Source organism: Pectinophora gossypiella, chromosome 7 (assembly GCF_024362695.1).
Source record: "Pectinophora gossypiella chromosome 7, ilPecGoss1.1, whole genome shotgun sequence".
Lineage (NCBI taxonomy): Eukaryota > Metazoa > Arthropoda > Insecta > Lepidoptera > Gelechiidae > Pectinophora > Pectinophora gossypiella.
In genome coordinates this window covers 14,939,815-14,957,659 of record NC_065410.1, presented here as the reverse complement: position 1 = coordinate 14,957,659, position 17,845 = coordinate 14,939,815, and the positions used below count along the sequence as shown (strand labels likewise).

The following is a 17,845-nucleotide window of genomic DNA, read 5'->3' as shown; positions in this document are numbered from 1 at the left end:
CGTGAAAGGATAATCGACAATTTTATAGAATTTCATTAAAGAGGCTCTGCGGGTCTTTTTTATTATAAAAATATTGGTGCTGACTCCAGTACACACCATTTAATTTTATTTTAAGTTATACCTGTCATCTTCTAATCCACCAAAATGGAAAGGGACACGTAAACGACAGGTTTAAAATTTATGGAACACACGTTAATTTTAGGCAGAAATTTAAAAAGTACCCTCCCAAAATTTTATACTGGCCAATAAATAGCCCAACAGAATTAAGCTGCACACGTCAAACAAATTGCATATTAGCGAGATGCCTATTTTATATTCGGTCGGGTTAGGTTTTCATTCATTTTAGAATTAACAGTTGTCAATCATCCGTCCCTTTCCATTTTGGCGGGTAAGAAAATGACAGGTATAACTTAAAATAAAATTAGGATGTGTCTGCAGGAATCGGAGCCAGTGTCATTAAAACATGACATGACTTAAGCTCCAATTGGTATAGTCAGAAGTACATCCATCGCAAGATGAACTAAGTACCCATATGTCTACGAGCTTTCTGTTAGACCAACGTGATAGATAGTGAGCCGTATCGCCGTTTATAATGGTTGAGCCAACTGTGTTAGTGAAAACTGCGTTTAGGATAAATTAATAACTCATTGGTACAAGTCTAGTAGCAGGATTCGAACCGCACTTTTTTTGTTTTGTATTTGATATAATATAATGCAGTTTATTACAGGTACATTTTCTTCTAACTTCATATTAGGTATTTTTTTTTCCCAGACAGTCCCCACGAAACCTGCGTTTCTACCGAGTGTTGGCAACACTGATGCATTTTACTGCCACCGGAAATCAGGAGTGGTGGGGATACAACCCTCCTATTTACAGAAAAATATTTGCCATCAATCGAATTTTGGTTAACATTTGCGCCCCTGCATTGTTCGTCTCTCAAATAACTTATCTCTATGTGCACTTCAACGAACTCACTTTTAATACAAGAGGGATAATGTTTGCTATCATTCCTGTCAACGGTTTGGTTATAGTAAGCATACATTATAATTTATCAAATATATTTAATTATCATTAATAATTAATTATAATTAAGCCATTATATTACATATTTATATATGGTCGATGTCGATATAGGATGTTAGTGACTTCGTAACGAATACATTGAGGGATGATTCAGGCCATGATTCCGAGTTGATATCAAGTGGAAGTTGCCGTCGCAAACGTATGGGACAGAAAACGATTTTAAAATAAACTAAAATTTTCATGATTTTTCGAACAGGAAAATCATAAAAGTATATAAAAATAATTTATATAAACACGAAAAGTCCATGAATTTTGCGATGGAAAATCATTCATCAATCATTGTTCTTTTTTTGTTATGTGTATAGTACATTATGTTCACTTAATAAACGCGTCTTTCTGTCAAATAAAATATTCGTAAGAGCGAACCCACACGACGCAGTGGCCACAACGACGTGACGTCGTAAACCATAGTGAGGAAAATTCAAGTGTGTGATATGTCTCTTATTAGTATTTAAATACTTGATAAACCTTAATAGCGTTGCGGACAGAATAAGAGCTAATATACCTGCTAAAATAATCGATAAAAAATATCATTTTACAGGCAATCATCATTTCAGCGAAACAAAAAAGCTTCGAAAATGTATCCAAAGATTTCATGGACAAAATTCACCTTTACAATTTTTTAGGTCAGAGTCAGTATGTGAAATCGGTGAGTAAAGCTGATGTGTTGCATAGGGATGATAAAAAAAATACGTATTGATTTCTTTTCTCTTTTACAGCGATTAATTAAAGCAGAAAGAAACACTCTATGTGCATCTTATTTCATAGGAGTTTTTCTCATGATGGACTGGCTAGCATGGTGTATTATTCCAGGTAAAATGACCAAAATCAGAGATTTATTTATTTATTTAATTAGTACTGCCACATGGTTTACATTTATACATTAATACTAATTAACTCTTATTATTATATATAAATCTGATGTAAATCACAGTTACGGCGTACATAACTTACACAATATAATTGTCTTAATTTCTAACAAAAGAAAAACAAAAAAGAAAACATTTAGCAAGTAATCATTATATGGACCACCCATACAACAGCCATATCCCTGACATCAGGATATGCCAATAAATATGATAATTTATCGATAAACCTGTCAGTTAGCTGTCGTATGTGTGGTTCACATTTAATCATCAGTGATGACGAATGGTCCCGTCATTTATAGAAATAATGCAGCAAGTGCGTTGTCGTTCTATTAAAAGAAGGGAAGAGTATTTCGATGTCGTAACGGATAAAGGCATCGTGGGGCCCGGCACTAATACTTTTTTTGTTTTCACTTTTGGGTTTGGCTTTGCTAAAATGGTATGAGATTTAATAGATGAAAAAAAAATTGCTAAAAAATATTTTGGTGCGATCGAAAGTAAAAAATAAAAAGCTGAACAGCAAAAAATCTCGCCATTATTTTATAGTTTGTTTTTAAGTCTTTTGTCACGCCAATTAACCCGTCCAATTTAAAGCAGCCAATGCACTAACATTACTTATTCGTGCAAATTCAAATTCAAATTCACAAATATCTTTATTCAGTAGATAACATAGTTACACTGCAATATTTAAGGGCAAGTAGCTATATCGGTAAAGCCACTGACCGTTTTTAAAACTTTTCAGTTTACAACAACTATGAGAACAGACATCTCGTCTTCAATAGGACGCTGTCTTTGGAGACTGTTATCTATCCACTTCTACCATATGACTACCGTTATAACTTCCAAAATTGGCTCATAGTGCACTTAACCAACGTCTACTTTGTTTGGACCGGATGCATTATCATTGTCATCCACAATTCTATAAACTATGCGTACGTTTTCCAACTTACCGGCCATGTTGAAATCTTGAAGCATAAATTGATAACTGATTTCACTGGTCAGTTAAGCCAAGTGGAAGTCAGAGAGAAATTAATTGACTTTATTAAGTACCATTCGTTTGTGTTGAAGTAAGTAAATTTTTTTTTTTTTTACCAGAGGGCATATAATATAAGAACTGCTCTGGTTGCTGCAGATACCTAATTTTATTTTAAGTTATACCCGTCATTTTCTTATCCTCCAAGAAGGAAAGGGACGTATGATTGATGGCTGCTAATTTTAGAATGAATGAATGACACGGGTGATTCAAATAGGCATCTCACTGATATACAACCCGTTTGATTTGTGCTGTCATCTTAATTCTGTCGGATTAGTGGCTATAGTAAAAGAGGATTTAAGAGGGTTGATTACGTTTCTGCCTAATTAGAATAGACGTGTGTTTCATTAATTGTATGCTTGTCGATTACCCGTCCCTTTCCTTCACGGTGGATAAGAAAAAACTGAAAATAAAATTAGATTTTGGGTCCTCGAATCAGCACCATTAGCATTCTTCTTTAGTATCTTTAAAATAGAAGGACTATTTAGCTACAGCATATGCCTACATGTTTTTTCTGTGGTTGCATAGAATAAGGAATAATACTATAGTCTTAGAAAGAACTTAAATTCGTCTTCTTCTTCTTATCGTGTGGGTTGTGAGGTGAATTACCAACCTCATCAACCCTGGTGTCAGGGGTGTCACTTAAATTCGTAATATCATTTGAATGGAATGGAACGATTTTAATAATTCAAAAAGATTTATCTTCAGGTATTTAAACTATCTTAAATACAAAAATTAAATAATTTATTATTAAAAATATATATTTTTTTATTTAATAGGTATGGATGAAGTGTTTTCTGATTTATCAACTATTAATTAATAAGTTAATAAACTTATAACTACAATAGTTGAACAAATGGTAAACTTAGTGAAGATTTTTGCATATTTTGTAATGTTCTGTAATATTGACGAACATTTTTTTTTTGTTTCATCATTATTATCAGACATTTTAAGGCTATTTTTTTGCACCTTGGGTTACATTATTGAAGTTTTGGTATGGATTCCTAATTTTTTCCTATTAAAAAATAACAATGATGTAGAATTCAAATGGTTTTTGAGTTCATTCAATACAAACATACAAAAATACAAATCTTTCCTCTTTATAATTATTAATATGATAGTATCTAAGTTATGTACTCTTTTCAGACTTTTTAAAGACATCCAAGCAGCCTGTGGTTTTAACGTGACTACAAATTACTTGTATAATTGGATAGCAGACAGTTTGCTTTTGTACCAGTTAATGATGGCGGTAAGTTTTGTTGGACAAGTTCAAATACAATAAGAAATATAAAATTCGGTTTATTTTCAGCACTAATTGTAAAATGTGTACTTACTACTCCTCTAAAAAAATATTAGTACTCAATGTTTCGCATAGATGGCGGCACAATGACGATAAAATTATTTATTTTCTAAAATACATTAGAGTCAAATGTATGGTGGTTAAGCGGCACTAATACTCAACTTTTTTGCCGATCGGATACGATTGACCGGCCTTTATCTATCTATATTTGTACCTATACTTAACGTTGTATTAAGGGTGTTGGGATGGGACTCTCGCTTTATAATTTTTGACGATAATAGATGACGTAAGTGTAGCCACACCATAAATGAGCTCTACAACTTTTTGCCACTACTTGAAGGTCTAGAGAACCTACAAACAATAAAAAATATTATAACCCCTTCCTATTTTCTGCAAGTTTACTCTGAGTCTGAAGTTATTTACAACTTCATATTTAAATGTTCTTTTTATCACTGTTTATTAGAAACTACATAATTATAAAACGTTTTGTAAAGGTTTTGTTTTGTTATAATTGAAAGAAAATACATCATTATTTTACCTCTTGCGGCACAAATAAAATGAAGCCTCTAAAATAATGGTAAATGAGAAAAAGACTAAATTATTTACGTTTCACACTGAATGCGCTACACGCGCGCCATCTAGGTAACGGACGAACTAGACGATACTTAGGAGGGTTAGGAGGGTGTAGGCACCCTTATGGTATCGTTGTATTAACCTCTCATCTGCCGAGATACCAGACACAATAGATTTTACATTGTGTCTGGTCGAGATCCGCGTTCCGGCAGATGAGAGGTTAAGTAAAGAAATTGTTTAAAATGTAAAACGAGGCCAGAAAACAGGTATCTTAGTAAATATATTGAACGTAACATACTTACTTCCTCACTGCGGATCTAAAGTCCCATTGGGATTTAAACCCGTGAACGGAAGACATAGTTTTATCGCTGCTATAAATCCAACGATTGACGTATCCATATAATCTAATAGACTAGTCTTTCATGTACCTTTTTGAATTGCGAGTTCTGCGACCTAAAACTCAATGAAGAGTAACCCAAATAGACTAAATGGTGGGTCACATCCATTTAAATGGTTATAAACCTAAAGAACCTATCTCACTGGGAGTTCAAGGGCCTCCATGGTCTAGTTGTTGAGCATTGGGCTCACGATCCGGAGGTCCAGGGCTCGAATCCCGGTGGGGACATAATTATCACAAAAATCACTTTGGAGGCCCTGGTTTGGTAAGGACATAGTAGGCTGATCACCCGTTTGTCCGAAAGTAAGATTAACCTCAACCCTGGTGTCAGAGTTATTATTGAGCCGCCAAAGGCCCCTGACATGACTCATGTAACTACTACGTACATACATCAGTAAGTAATAACCGGGACCAACGGCTTAACGTTCTTTCCAAAGCACGGATCATCTTGCTTTTTCACAATCATGTGATCGGCTTGTAATGTCCTAACCAAAATAGGGATCACAATGATTTTTGTGATTTGTGCCAACCGGAATTCCAACCCGGGACCTCCGGATCGTGAGCACAACGCTCAACCACTGGACCACGGGGGCCGTCCTAGTGTGATAGTGCCTTTAGGGTCCACACAATGATCTGCGTTGACCGTCATATAGTTACTTTACTTTTACTACTATCGTTTGGTCTGGAGATAAATTTTATAAGTTTTTTTATGTCTTGTTTCAGGGCAAGGGAAATTTGCCTTTGTACGGTCTAATGATAGTCGTGTACTTGGGAGGGTTGATTGTGATGTCGTTCGTGTTAGAAGGAATACGTAGACAGGTTAGTTTAGACATTTTATATTCTGTTATATACGAGCACACCTCGGACACTTCATGCAAAAATTTCAAATCTGCTGCCTAGCGTAGTTCGACCGAGACACACAGTCACTGTGCGCGCTCTTCCTTATTCCTTAGTGGCTTACGACCATTTAAGACTAAAGTAAAACTAGCTACGAATTGGCTAGTTTCCAACTAATCAAATCAGTTACTTAAAACACATAATAACGGGTTCTTACCGCGTTTAAATCAGGGATGAGACTCCCGATATTTCGACACTGTTGCAAGTGCCATGATCACAGGATGACTAATCCGAGTGAAGTGAACATATCTGTCTACCCTCTTTTGTTGCCGCTTGTTTATGTGTTTGATATCGGAATGTTCGGAAACATCTGAACTCTATTCGTCTGAAAGTTATTATGTGTTTTAATTATGATAATAACCGCGTAAACTTAAAAACGTCGTAACGTTTTAATCAACGTCGAAACACAAAATTACTATGGAATGTGCATGAAAAGCACACTGTGACGTCATAGAAAAACGTGATAAATTGTCGGACTTATAGTTATATTTTACTTGATTAAAGTTCATGAATAAGTTAACTAGAAAACATGTTTTTCGTTAGTTATAGATCTGTCTTTATTTAGTAATCAGAATTCCATAATTAATCTATCTTGAACCTAGTACACGACCCAATTGGTACGGACCCGAAAGTAACCTTTCTATACATAGGTTCTTTATTCTATGATACGAGCACTGCACACATTTCTTTTACCTATTAATAGATTGATAAATTCACAGAAATATTCCAGGATCTAGCAAAAATTAACACATATATTGTGTTGTGTTATATCTATATAAGAACAAGTGTAAGTTTAAGTTGTAATTGTAAAATCAGTTGTTGGCATTTTTTTATAAATCAATAATAAATGATAGTGCATTCGGTGACTCGCTCATACATTGTAAAATTAAATCAGAAACTCATTACGTTCCATTTCAGTCTAATGACTAATGTGAAATTTAATTTTGAAGGGAATTGTAATTATAATCAAAATAGAGGTGGAGTAAGGAACGTTTATAACAGTCGTATAACAGTCCTTTCACTGATTGAACGTGTAACCACTCATTAATATAGACTTGAAGCTTCGCACTTGAGGCTGGTTACAATTAGGACGGCACTGATGGGCCAGTCTGAGTGGCAAGTCTATTAAGGGACTTTCCTCACGGCACTATCGGATATCGCACGAATGTACGACTATAAGGTAAGTTTGCCAGTATTAGACCAGAGGTGTTAAAAAGGCCACATCGAAGCAATCATACGTATCTGATCCAAATATCAAGCTGCAACAATTTATATACCTATCTCTCTGCAATCAGATTATATTTTTGAATAGAATAGAAATCATTTATTTTAGATATAAGTAGGTATAGGTACACAGTAGGAGTGAACATAATAATTAAACCTTATTTCTAAAAAGGGACGTCAGCTCAGCAATATGTTTGGACACTCCGACATTGGGTCTCCCCAATCCACAACGCTGATTTTCAGGTGTGCCCCAAAACTACTAAAAAAAAATAATTTTGAACAGTTATGTGAGCAACGAGGAAATATAATAATTATCATGTTAAAATCTGAACAGCGCCATCTGTATATATTTTTGGGGAAAATAGCTTGGAAATTCCCTTATTGGAAGCGAACCTCGGCTCAGGGCGTCGTCTGAGAGGCTTACGGAATCCTAAAAAGGATACGAAACTCTCTATAGTTTTAACGACAACAGACAGATTTACTTTAAAGAAGCAGTAAAAGCATCAAATAGATACAATACCAAGCAAGTTCGATTCACTCAAAAGTAATTTAGTTGAACAATGAACTTCTTATAAGAAAGAAGGAATTTCATTCGAGGCGAACCCTGATAGAGTTGAGTGCTTGTGATCTCAGAACAAATAAGACAAATGATTTTGTTTCGCAAACCCGTCTGAGGAATTATTAGTTTTTCTGGTGGTTATAGAAAATCGAATATCTTTGAACATTCGATACTCTTTTTTTATTACGTGACTTATTGTAGATGGCATTAACTACTTGGCCGGACAAATTGGGAGCGCTGAGGGCTCTCACCCGGTACAAAATTTAAGACAACAGGCCTGAGGGTGCCCAGTTGGGCGCGAACCTCGGCTCAGGGCGTCGTCTGAGAGGAAGAATATTTAAAAGAATTAATCGAACCTAGTGGAGCACAGCGACCCAGAGAATAGACACATTTTTTTTCTTTTTTACATTAATATTATTTTCCAGAGTGACAATCTTCCCCAGCTGGTTTACAATTTGGACTGGGAGAACATGTCGATGTCTAATAAAAAGATGTTTCTGCTCCTCCTAATGAGAACGCAGCCAGCTTTGGAGTTCATAGCCGCTGGAAGATTAAGGGCTGGAGTGCGACCGATGCTTTCAGTAAGTGTCAATTCTTTATCTGTTTTCACGTCTTTATCTCCAAAAGAGTAGGTAGAGATGTGTGTATAGTAAATATTGTTTAATACACTTACTCGTCGCCAGCCATTTTTAAGTCCCATGTAATGGTCGGCGAGGCTATTTCCATGAACCGGGCACAAATCCTGTAAACCATAATTATATCAATTATCTCTGATTTAAACATGAATCCAAAGCCTTAAAGTGGAATTTGGTGCTATTAATCACTATCTTAGGACATTGTATCAAATATGGCTGCAAGTTATCCTGTAATAGCCTCCGTGGTCCAGTGATTTGAGCGTTTGGCTCATGATTCGGAAGTCCCTGGTTCAAATCTCGGTGGGGACATATCACGAAAATCACTCTATGATCCCTAGTTTGGTTAGAACATTACAACCTGATCACCTGATTGTCCGAAAGTAAGATGATCCGTGCTTCAGAAGGCCGTTGGTCCCAGTTACTACTTATTGTTGCGAATTAGTAGTCGTTACATGAGCCATGTCAGGGGCCTTTGGCTGTTCAATAGTAACTCTGACACCAGGGTTGATGGGGTAATCCCCCACACAACCCACACGATAGAACCTGATGACGTTATGACCATTCTAATGAACATCTTCTGTGTTTTTTGTACCTAATTGTTTCGTGAATTTTTTTAAGTGATGTTACTGTCTTGTCTTTGTGTGTGGTGTCCTTTTGTAAAAAAAACAATTTCTATTCTATTTCCAGAAGAAATATTTCACGAAACTTTTTTTTATTTTCAGATAATAAAGTCGACGTTTTCATATTATGTAATGCTGAAATCGAGTATGAAGACTTAGGAATATTAAGAAACTTTCAGGGATTTCTTTAGGGAAGTTTTGAAGGAATCTTCTTCATCTTACATCTCGTAATTCAGTCAAAACGTATCTTATTTAAAATCTTAATTTAGTTTTAAACTTAGTTAAGTTGAGTTTTGTACGAATAGTTTTACGACTGTGGCTATGCAAAATGCACACCTTCTTTTGTTTTTTTTTGTCCCGAGCGTTCTTAAACATTCAGCTACTTTCGAGGAATACCTAAAAAATAATATATTTCTAAAAATAATTGTGTTTTAAAAAAGATCTAAAAATAATTGTGTTACAAATAAACTGGAATCGTTGAATATTGGCTTCTACTTACTCTGTTATTAGCTGGATTATTCAAGTTCACTTTGTTATGCCTAAGTGCCTGTCTAGAAAATCACAAAATGTTGTTGTAGTCAAAATAAACTAAAATAAGTAAGTAAATAAACCAGCAAAATAAACTATTTAAAAAAGTAATTTGATCTAGCGCATTCATTTCTAAAGGGTCCTTATTCTACTCACAATCTCAATACTTTCGTGAAGTTCTATTAATTAGTTTAACTAGAATACGGGTAATCAAATCATTCTTGACAATTATTTGTTTGCTCCATTGAGCCGAGTGGCTTTGGAGCCGTGGTAGCCCAGTTGTTAGAGCGCTTGCCTCTCACTTTGAGGTCACATGTTCGAATCCAGCACAGGCCTAAACCTACTGGTTGTCGAATTTGTTTTCGACTTCATGTTTGAATCATAAATGATTATCACGTGTTCAGCGGTGATAGAAAACAGAAAAGAGACCCACATTCCCGAGAAATGCATTTCGGTGGTAGGTATGTGACCTAACTTGTGTAGGGCTGGTTTCCTTTCGCGGGTTGGAAGGTCAGACAGGTAGTCGTTTCTGTAAAAATCTGGACCTGTCAAATATTTAGATTAGGTAAGCGGACCATGTACAAAACGAGATAATTTGTTTGCTCATGCTTGTATGGAGATGGTGATGAAGTTGTTTGCTCAATTATTTGCCGGACATTTTGCATACAGGGTTGTAGTGACACCGTATCGAATGCTGAGGAGCATGATTCAGCTCGTAATTCTGAGTTAATATCAAATGAAAGTACATAATAAATTTTAACGACGGAAATTTCCACTCAAAATTAACACAGAAACACATTTTGAATCATCCCTTTCAGATTTCGGCACGGTGACACTAACACCCATTCATACCGGTTCGGCTACCTGTACAGTCATGAGCAATATTATGCACCCACTGTAAAACCCAGTCGCACTATAATATTTGACATTTAAGGAGACTAACGGTTTCATTTGCCAAAAAAGTTAATGAGACATGGTTTCAAAGTGTATAGATTTTAATACATATATCGTGACTATAAGTACGTACTAATAGTGACATCGTAAAGGACACTAAGGAGGATGATTCAGAGTTAAAATCAAATAGTATTTCCATCATAAAAGTATGGAAGTCAAAATAACTAAAAAAGTAATAATGACGAATTATGAGACGGAAAATTCTACTTGATATTAGCTCAGGAGTTGAATCATCCCCTTCAGTATCCAGTATGGTGTCACTAAGTGTATACTTAATTACTTAGTGAAATAGGCGTGAGTTTATATTATTTTTGTTCAACGACATGGCAAAGGTGACAAGCAGCTTTTTTGCGGGAGTTAGGTAAGCATTGTTACTGGCAATAAATTTATTTTATTCTTATTCTAGTATATTCATTTTTATATAAATCAAAAAGCAAAAAACATTTCCATAACAAGCATTACCAACAGGTCACATAAACTGTGTAAGTAAGTGAATTACGAAAGCTACTTTACTGTTGCTGTAAAACTTTAGTTTTAAGACTTTTAAAATAAAAGCCAGCGGTCGACAGAAACTTTGAAATGTTGCAGTTAATGGCCTCAGTAATACTGATTAATTGCCCGGGAGAATTGTTTCCTTAATTTATTGCCGGGTTAAAGACGACAACTTGTGTAAACTACGTACTTTTCTTCTTATAATAAAATATACGTCATGGACTTTCCTCGGCGTGGTAATAGAATTAGTTTCTGGTAGACAGGCAGAATTGAATAAAGAATAACAAAATGTTGGTGACATCGCAACGAAAACTTTGAGGAATGATTCAGATTATGATTCTGAGTTGATATCAAGTGGAATTTAATATCGGTAAAGTGTAAAACTGAAAAACAAAACATGAATTTTATGAATCATCACTTCGTAACTGAGGGAGGTGATTCAGCTCATTATTCTGAATATCATGTGGAATTTTCCATCGCAAAAGTATAGAATTGAAAATAATTTACAAAAAACATGAATTTTGCGACGGAAAAACCCACTTGACATTAACTAAGAATCATGCTTTGAATCATCCCCCTCAGTACTCTGTATAAATCGAATCTCTACGCCCACCAACAGTTCGTATCTTCTTGATTTACCTTACCCCCTCTGGGTCTTTAGTCTAACATTTTAAGTGACGGGAAGCCGAGTGATGCAGCGCGACTGTCTTTATCGCACTATTACCTAATCAGTGGTCTCGCTCGCACTAAACTTCAGAGGTAAGACGGCATACGGGAAGAACAAAATTTGTGCCTGGAGTATCTAGGATGTGATGGATAACACAATAAACACGTAGAATTGGGTCGTTTACCAGGTTCAAGATAAATTATGAAATTCTGATTACTAAATAAACACAAATGTGAAACTAACGAAAAGCATTTTCTTTATTTTATTTAACTTAGTTATGAATTTTAATCAAGAAAAACGTAATAATAAGTTCGACATTTTATTACGTTTTTCTATGACGTCACAGTGTGCGTTTTCATACAAATTCCATAGTAATTTCGTGTTTTGACGTTTAGTAAAAAGTAACTGATTTGACTAGTTGGAAACTAGCCTATTATTTCAGCTTCCTCGTCACTTTCCACCAGGTGAGATTGTGGTCAAACGCTTACTTAACTTCCGTAAAAAAGCTGCTTGTCACCTTTGGCATGTCGTTGAACATACCTATACAGGGTGTTAGTGACATCGTAACGAATACTGAGGGGGATGATTCAGACCATGATTCTGAGTTGATATCAAGTAGAAATTTCCGTCGCAAAAGTATGGATTGGAAAATAATTAAAAAGAAAAGAAAAATTTTCATGAATTTTTGACACGAAATTCCACTTGATATCAACTCAGAATCATGGTCTGAACCATCCCCCTCAGTATTCGTTACGGTGTCACTAACACCCATACCTACTTATATGGCTACCGTATGTACTTGTACGGGGTGTAAGTGTCATCGTAACGAATACTGAGAGGGATGATTCATCTGATTATTCTGAGTTAATATCAAGTGGAATTTTCCATCGCAAAAGTATAGAATTGAAAATAATTTAAAAAATCTAAAAAAAAACATGAATTTTGCGACGGAAAATTCCACTTGATTTTAACTCAGAATCATGGTCTGAATCAACCCCCTCAGTATTCGTTACGATGTCACTAACACCCAGTATAACAATGAACATAATATATACATACATAAACTCACGCCTATTTCCCTCCGGGTAAGCAGAGACTATGGAGTTCCATTTGCATCGATCCTGACACACATCTCTTGCCTTCTCCACATTTATCAGTCGTTTCATACACGCATGCCGGTTCAAAGTAGATCGTACTAAATCGTTTCTAAGGACATCTCCAATTTGGTCAATATACGTCCTTCTAGGTTTTCCTTTGCCAGCCTTACGATCAACCTTCGCTTTGTAATAAATAACGATTCATTCTTTGCAATATTTTGAAAATAAACCGTTTGTAATATACATTTTGGTACGGTAAAACCTCTCAAGATTTATGTCGTTACAAAATAATTTATCATTCATACTCCAAAGAAACCCAGCTCAGCGTATAAAAAGTGTATCCGAAAATAAATGCTGCTTTGTTAAATTATGACTTCTTATTCTTCTTTAGCTCAGAGTGATGTTGTAAGTTTAATTTAAAATAAATAATTCGACAAATAACAAGAGTATTGCATAGTTTTCTTGCTAATGTGTCTTAATTATATCCAAGTTGATGGAGTACGAGGAGCTCGGTGGCGCAGCGGTAAACGCGCTCGGTCTGCGATTGCTGAAGTTAAGCAACTTTCGCAAAAGCCGGTCATAAGATGGGTGACCACAAAAAAAAGTTTTCATCTCGAGCTCCTCCGTGCTTCGGAAGGCACGTTAAGCCGTTGGTCCCGGCTGCATTAGCAGTCGTTAAAAACCACCAATCCGCACTGGGCCCGCGTGGAGGTTTAAGGCCCGGTCTCCCTATCCATCCATAGGGAAGGCCCGTGCCCCAGCAGTGGGGACGTTAATGAGCTGGTGATGATGATAATGATGATGGAGTACGTCAAATATACGTAGGTACCTGTATCTACTCCGCTTGAAGCGGTATCAAAGATTTTCAATAGCATGGGAGATTTTTTGATATTCCAAACGAAATGATGCATAAGAGAATATACTTATAGGTACTCCCAAAGTTTGACAAAGGTAAGGCCGGGTTTCCACTGACGCGGAGATGGGCGGAAAAGAGCGGAGATGTGCGGATTTGACCAATCCAGTGGGTTTGTGACTTTCATCAGCATAGTGATGTTCAGTTTTTTTTTCGATGTGACTTATTGTAGATTTACCGCAGATGGCTGAAAGCCTTCAACACTCCCAATTTGTCAGAGACAACAGCCCTGAGGGTGCCCAGTTGGGCGCGGTAAGCACTGATTGTGGGATATATCGTCGACCACGCCGGCGGGGTCGGTATTGGGGTCCTGAAGTGTTTGGTGCCGCGAGCGGATTGGCCGCCTCTATGGCTAGAGTAATCGGGTCGTCGGGATCGCATATTACATCCTTCAGACGCCGATACTTTTCAGTAAGGACCTACCGTATAACATTAGTTACCTCTAAGATAGTTAAATCTGTTCATTTTCCAAATACTACCATAACATTTTAAATAAGAAATCTTACTTCCTTCCTTTTTCATCCATATTCCATCAAATTACAACATAAAAGCAAGCGAAGACATCGCTTCCGAATGAGTTCCATGTTTAACGATTCGAAGAACGTTTAAACTACATTAGATATGGACCGAAGAATGGCCTCAACACCGTGGATATGGAATCTTTCGATCAATACTCGTTTCATAGATGAGAATGCTATTTTGAAAAGAAAAAGGAAAAGAAAGATATTTGATGCAACAGAATCACCTCGGTACCGCCGGCGTGGTCAACGATTTCCTTCACTCAGCGCGGTGTAGGGCCAACCGTGGAAAGTCAAACCATCAACTACATAAATGGGGCTTAAAGGAGTCGCCATCCTGTGAATGTGGCCACATAGTGAACGAGTGCCCTCTACACCGGTTCCCAGGTAGTATAGCCGAGCTGCATTGTGTGACGGATGCGGCAGAGACTTGGTTAGGGGAGCCTCAGCTGGATATATGATCCACGCAAGATATTTTATTTTTCTCTGCCATACGCAATAATAACTCAGCGTTTATCAATATCGGTCCGCTAGGGTCGATTAATTCTTTCCAATACAAGATAAATTATGAAATTCTGAAAGTCAGATATCTCAAACTAACGAAAAACATTTACCTTTTTTTATATTTAACTCATTTATGAATTTTAATCAAGAAAAACGTAATAATAAGTCCGATATTTTATCACGTTTTTCTATGACGTCACAGGGTGCTTTTTCATACAAATTATAAAGTAATTTCGTATTTTGATGTTAGTATGGATAACTTTGTGACCCACCACTACCACCACCACCACTGGTGCCACTGGTGGTACGTACTGGGTCACAAAGTTATCCATACTAACTATCTATCCAGATAGAACCCACTCTCACAGCTGCTGTGACCGCTAACAAATTGCGCGGCCCACACAGTCTGTCGGCCTACTACCGAATTCCAGTAACAAATGACAGTCGGACAGCAACTAATCACACGGGGCTTGAACGAAGACGCTTACCTGAGCTTTGGAATAACCGGAATTATCTGGTATAAAGCTATTCTTTACTCTTTATTGTACAGATTCATACATTAATGGCACAAAACCATAGGTACAAAAGGTTGATTTCTCTCTAGAAGACGTCTCTTCCAGCCAACTTAGCATGATGTGAAAGGTCAATAACAGTGGGAAGGCACAAAGTGTATATAAACAAAAAGAAACGCATATTCATACATACAAACATATACACAAACATACACTTTTAACAGTGTCTGTGTGTAGGAATAAACGTTACAATATACATACATAAACTCACGCCCGTAATCCCTAATGGGGTGGGCAGAGCCACAAGTAATCAAAGACAACTTGCAGCCACTGTTGATACGATGTCGTAAGCTGGATATGATGAACCTTATGGTGATAAGGGATCAGCCTATCGCCCATAACATTAGTCCATCATGTATCACGTTACAATATAACATAATTTAAAAGCCTATATATGTCTCACTGCTGGAAGGGGATTGAACCTAACTCCACCACGCTGCTCCACTTAGAGTCGGTGGATGGGTTGGGGTTAGTAGTCCAGGACCGACGGATTAACGTGCCTTTCGAAGCACGATATCGTCTTTCTTTTTCGGACAATCGAGTGATTGCCAAACAAAGAACAGTGTAACAAAGTGACTTCGACAATATCTCTATCGGGAATCGATGCTGGACCACCAGATCGTGAGCTCAACGCTGTAACTACTAGACTATGGAGGCTGTTATAATCGAATAAAGCGGTTTGTATTGTACTCTATTTCATTCTAATACTAGACTCTTTGTAATTTCGTAGTATTATGGTTCATTTAGTAAACTTCTATGACACGTTTTAGGAATCTCAATCAATTCCATTCAAACGATATTTCAGTCCGTTAGCTAACAGAATTATTTTTTTTGCCCTCATGCCCGACAGTGCATTTATGAAGCGTAATTCATTCTGAATTATTCACAGTTTTATGAAAATCTACTAAAGCGTTTTCAAATGTAAGGCTAGAATTGATTGAACTTATTCTATCTTATAAGTACTTACTACAGTAATATAATGGAAGATCTTTTTCTTCTTCTTTTAATCCTGTTATCTTCCAATAGGGATAACCGTCATGCCCGAGATATGTATTTCGATGGTATCTGACCGTTATAGAAGGATGTCCATTGACCAAATTGGCGAATTCCCTTGAAAAGGTCTAGTACGATCTACTCTGAACCGGCGTGCGTATATGAAACAATATAAGCGTATATGAGGAAGCAAGAGAAGTACGTCATGATTGAAGCAAATGGAATTCCATAGTTTCTGTTTACCCCGGTGGGAAATAGACGTGGGTTTATATAAGCATGTATGTGATCTAACCTGTATTGGACTGGTTTTCTCTTCTCGGGTTGGAAGGTCAGACAGGCAGTCACATCAGGTTAGGTAAGCGGATTTTTTAAAAAGGGCATGCTAGGGAGATAATGATGATCTGGGATTAGGGCTCGAAGGCCCGCATCCTTTTGCATTTTCTTCGCGCACAACAGGTCAGAGTTCGTCAAGACGGGTGTTCTATTAAGTCTAGTTTCAAGGCCAGAGTGAACAGGCACCTTCGGGGCGAGCTCGCTCCTTCTTAGGCTTCGTCAATGCCTTCGGGCAAGTCTAGGGCCAAGAGCAAACGCATCAAAATAAAAATAAAAACTGGGACAAAGACCAATCCAATGCCATTTTCGTGTGCAGATATCAGCCTCCACAGTACATGCATGCATGTGTGTGTGTGTGTGCATGTGTGTCTGTAGACCAAATAAATCATTTATCTATCTATCTATCTATCTACATAGCCCAGTCAATCGCCACAGTTCTGCATTTACAATAGTTTCGGGGAAAGGCTACCACGTAATTTCAAGCGAAATATACATCCGTGCGAGTTTCCTTCACTCCTTTGCGGCTTCCGGATTTAGACTAAAGTAAGACCCAGAGGGGGTGAGGTAAATCTAGCTACGAATTGCTGCTGGGCGGAGATCTACTATTCTACACGAATTGTTGCGTTGACAGCGACTCTCCGAACGGCGATTCTCGCTACGGCGTGTCTGTTTACGGCAAGTGACTTGACATCTCGTCTGTCATTTGCATGTACAGTTCAAAACACAAGTTTAATCACGCTACTACGCTACAATTCTTCTACACGTAGTGTAGTATTTTTCTTTATTCTATGCTACTACTTAACTTTTTCTAGCAAGTCAAGAAGGCATGATTATAAGTTGGTTTCTTCCTATACCTATTAAAGATGATTTAAGCAGTCTATTAAGACAGTCACTAACGATCCTCGTAATTTATCTGCCATAATGTTAATTAATTGGTGTGGAGGAAGCTAGAGAATATAATATATTATGTGACTATCGAAGCAAGTATAAGTTATCAGTCTCTACATACATACATAAACTAATTATAGGCGAAACTCTTTCTTATTACGCAGCATCAAGCAATTTAATGATATAACGAGTATAATTG

The 17,845-nt window shown here is 36.8% G+C and overlaps 1 protein-coding gene across 1 annotated transcript; it reads left to right on the top strand.

Moving 5' to 3' along the window:
- Positions 1 to 994: 994 nt before the first annotated feature.
- On the top strand, positions 995 to 8,564 carry LOC126368322 (uncharacterized). Its single transcript, XM_050012232.1, has 6 exons — positions 995 to 1,030; positions 1,625 to 1,715; positions 2,692 to 2,881; positions 4,129 to 4,231; positions 5,976 to 6,071; positions 8,358 to 8,564. The coding sequence occupies exons 1-6, from the start codon at positions 995 to 997 to the stop codon at positions 8,562 to 8,564; spliced, it is 723 nt and encodes a 240-aa protein (XP_049868189.1).
- Positions 8,565 to 17,845: the final 9,281 nt, after the last annotated feature.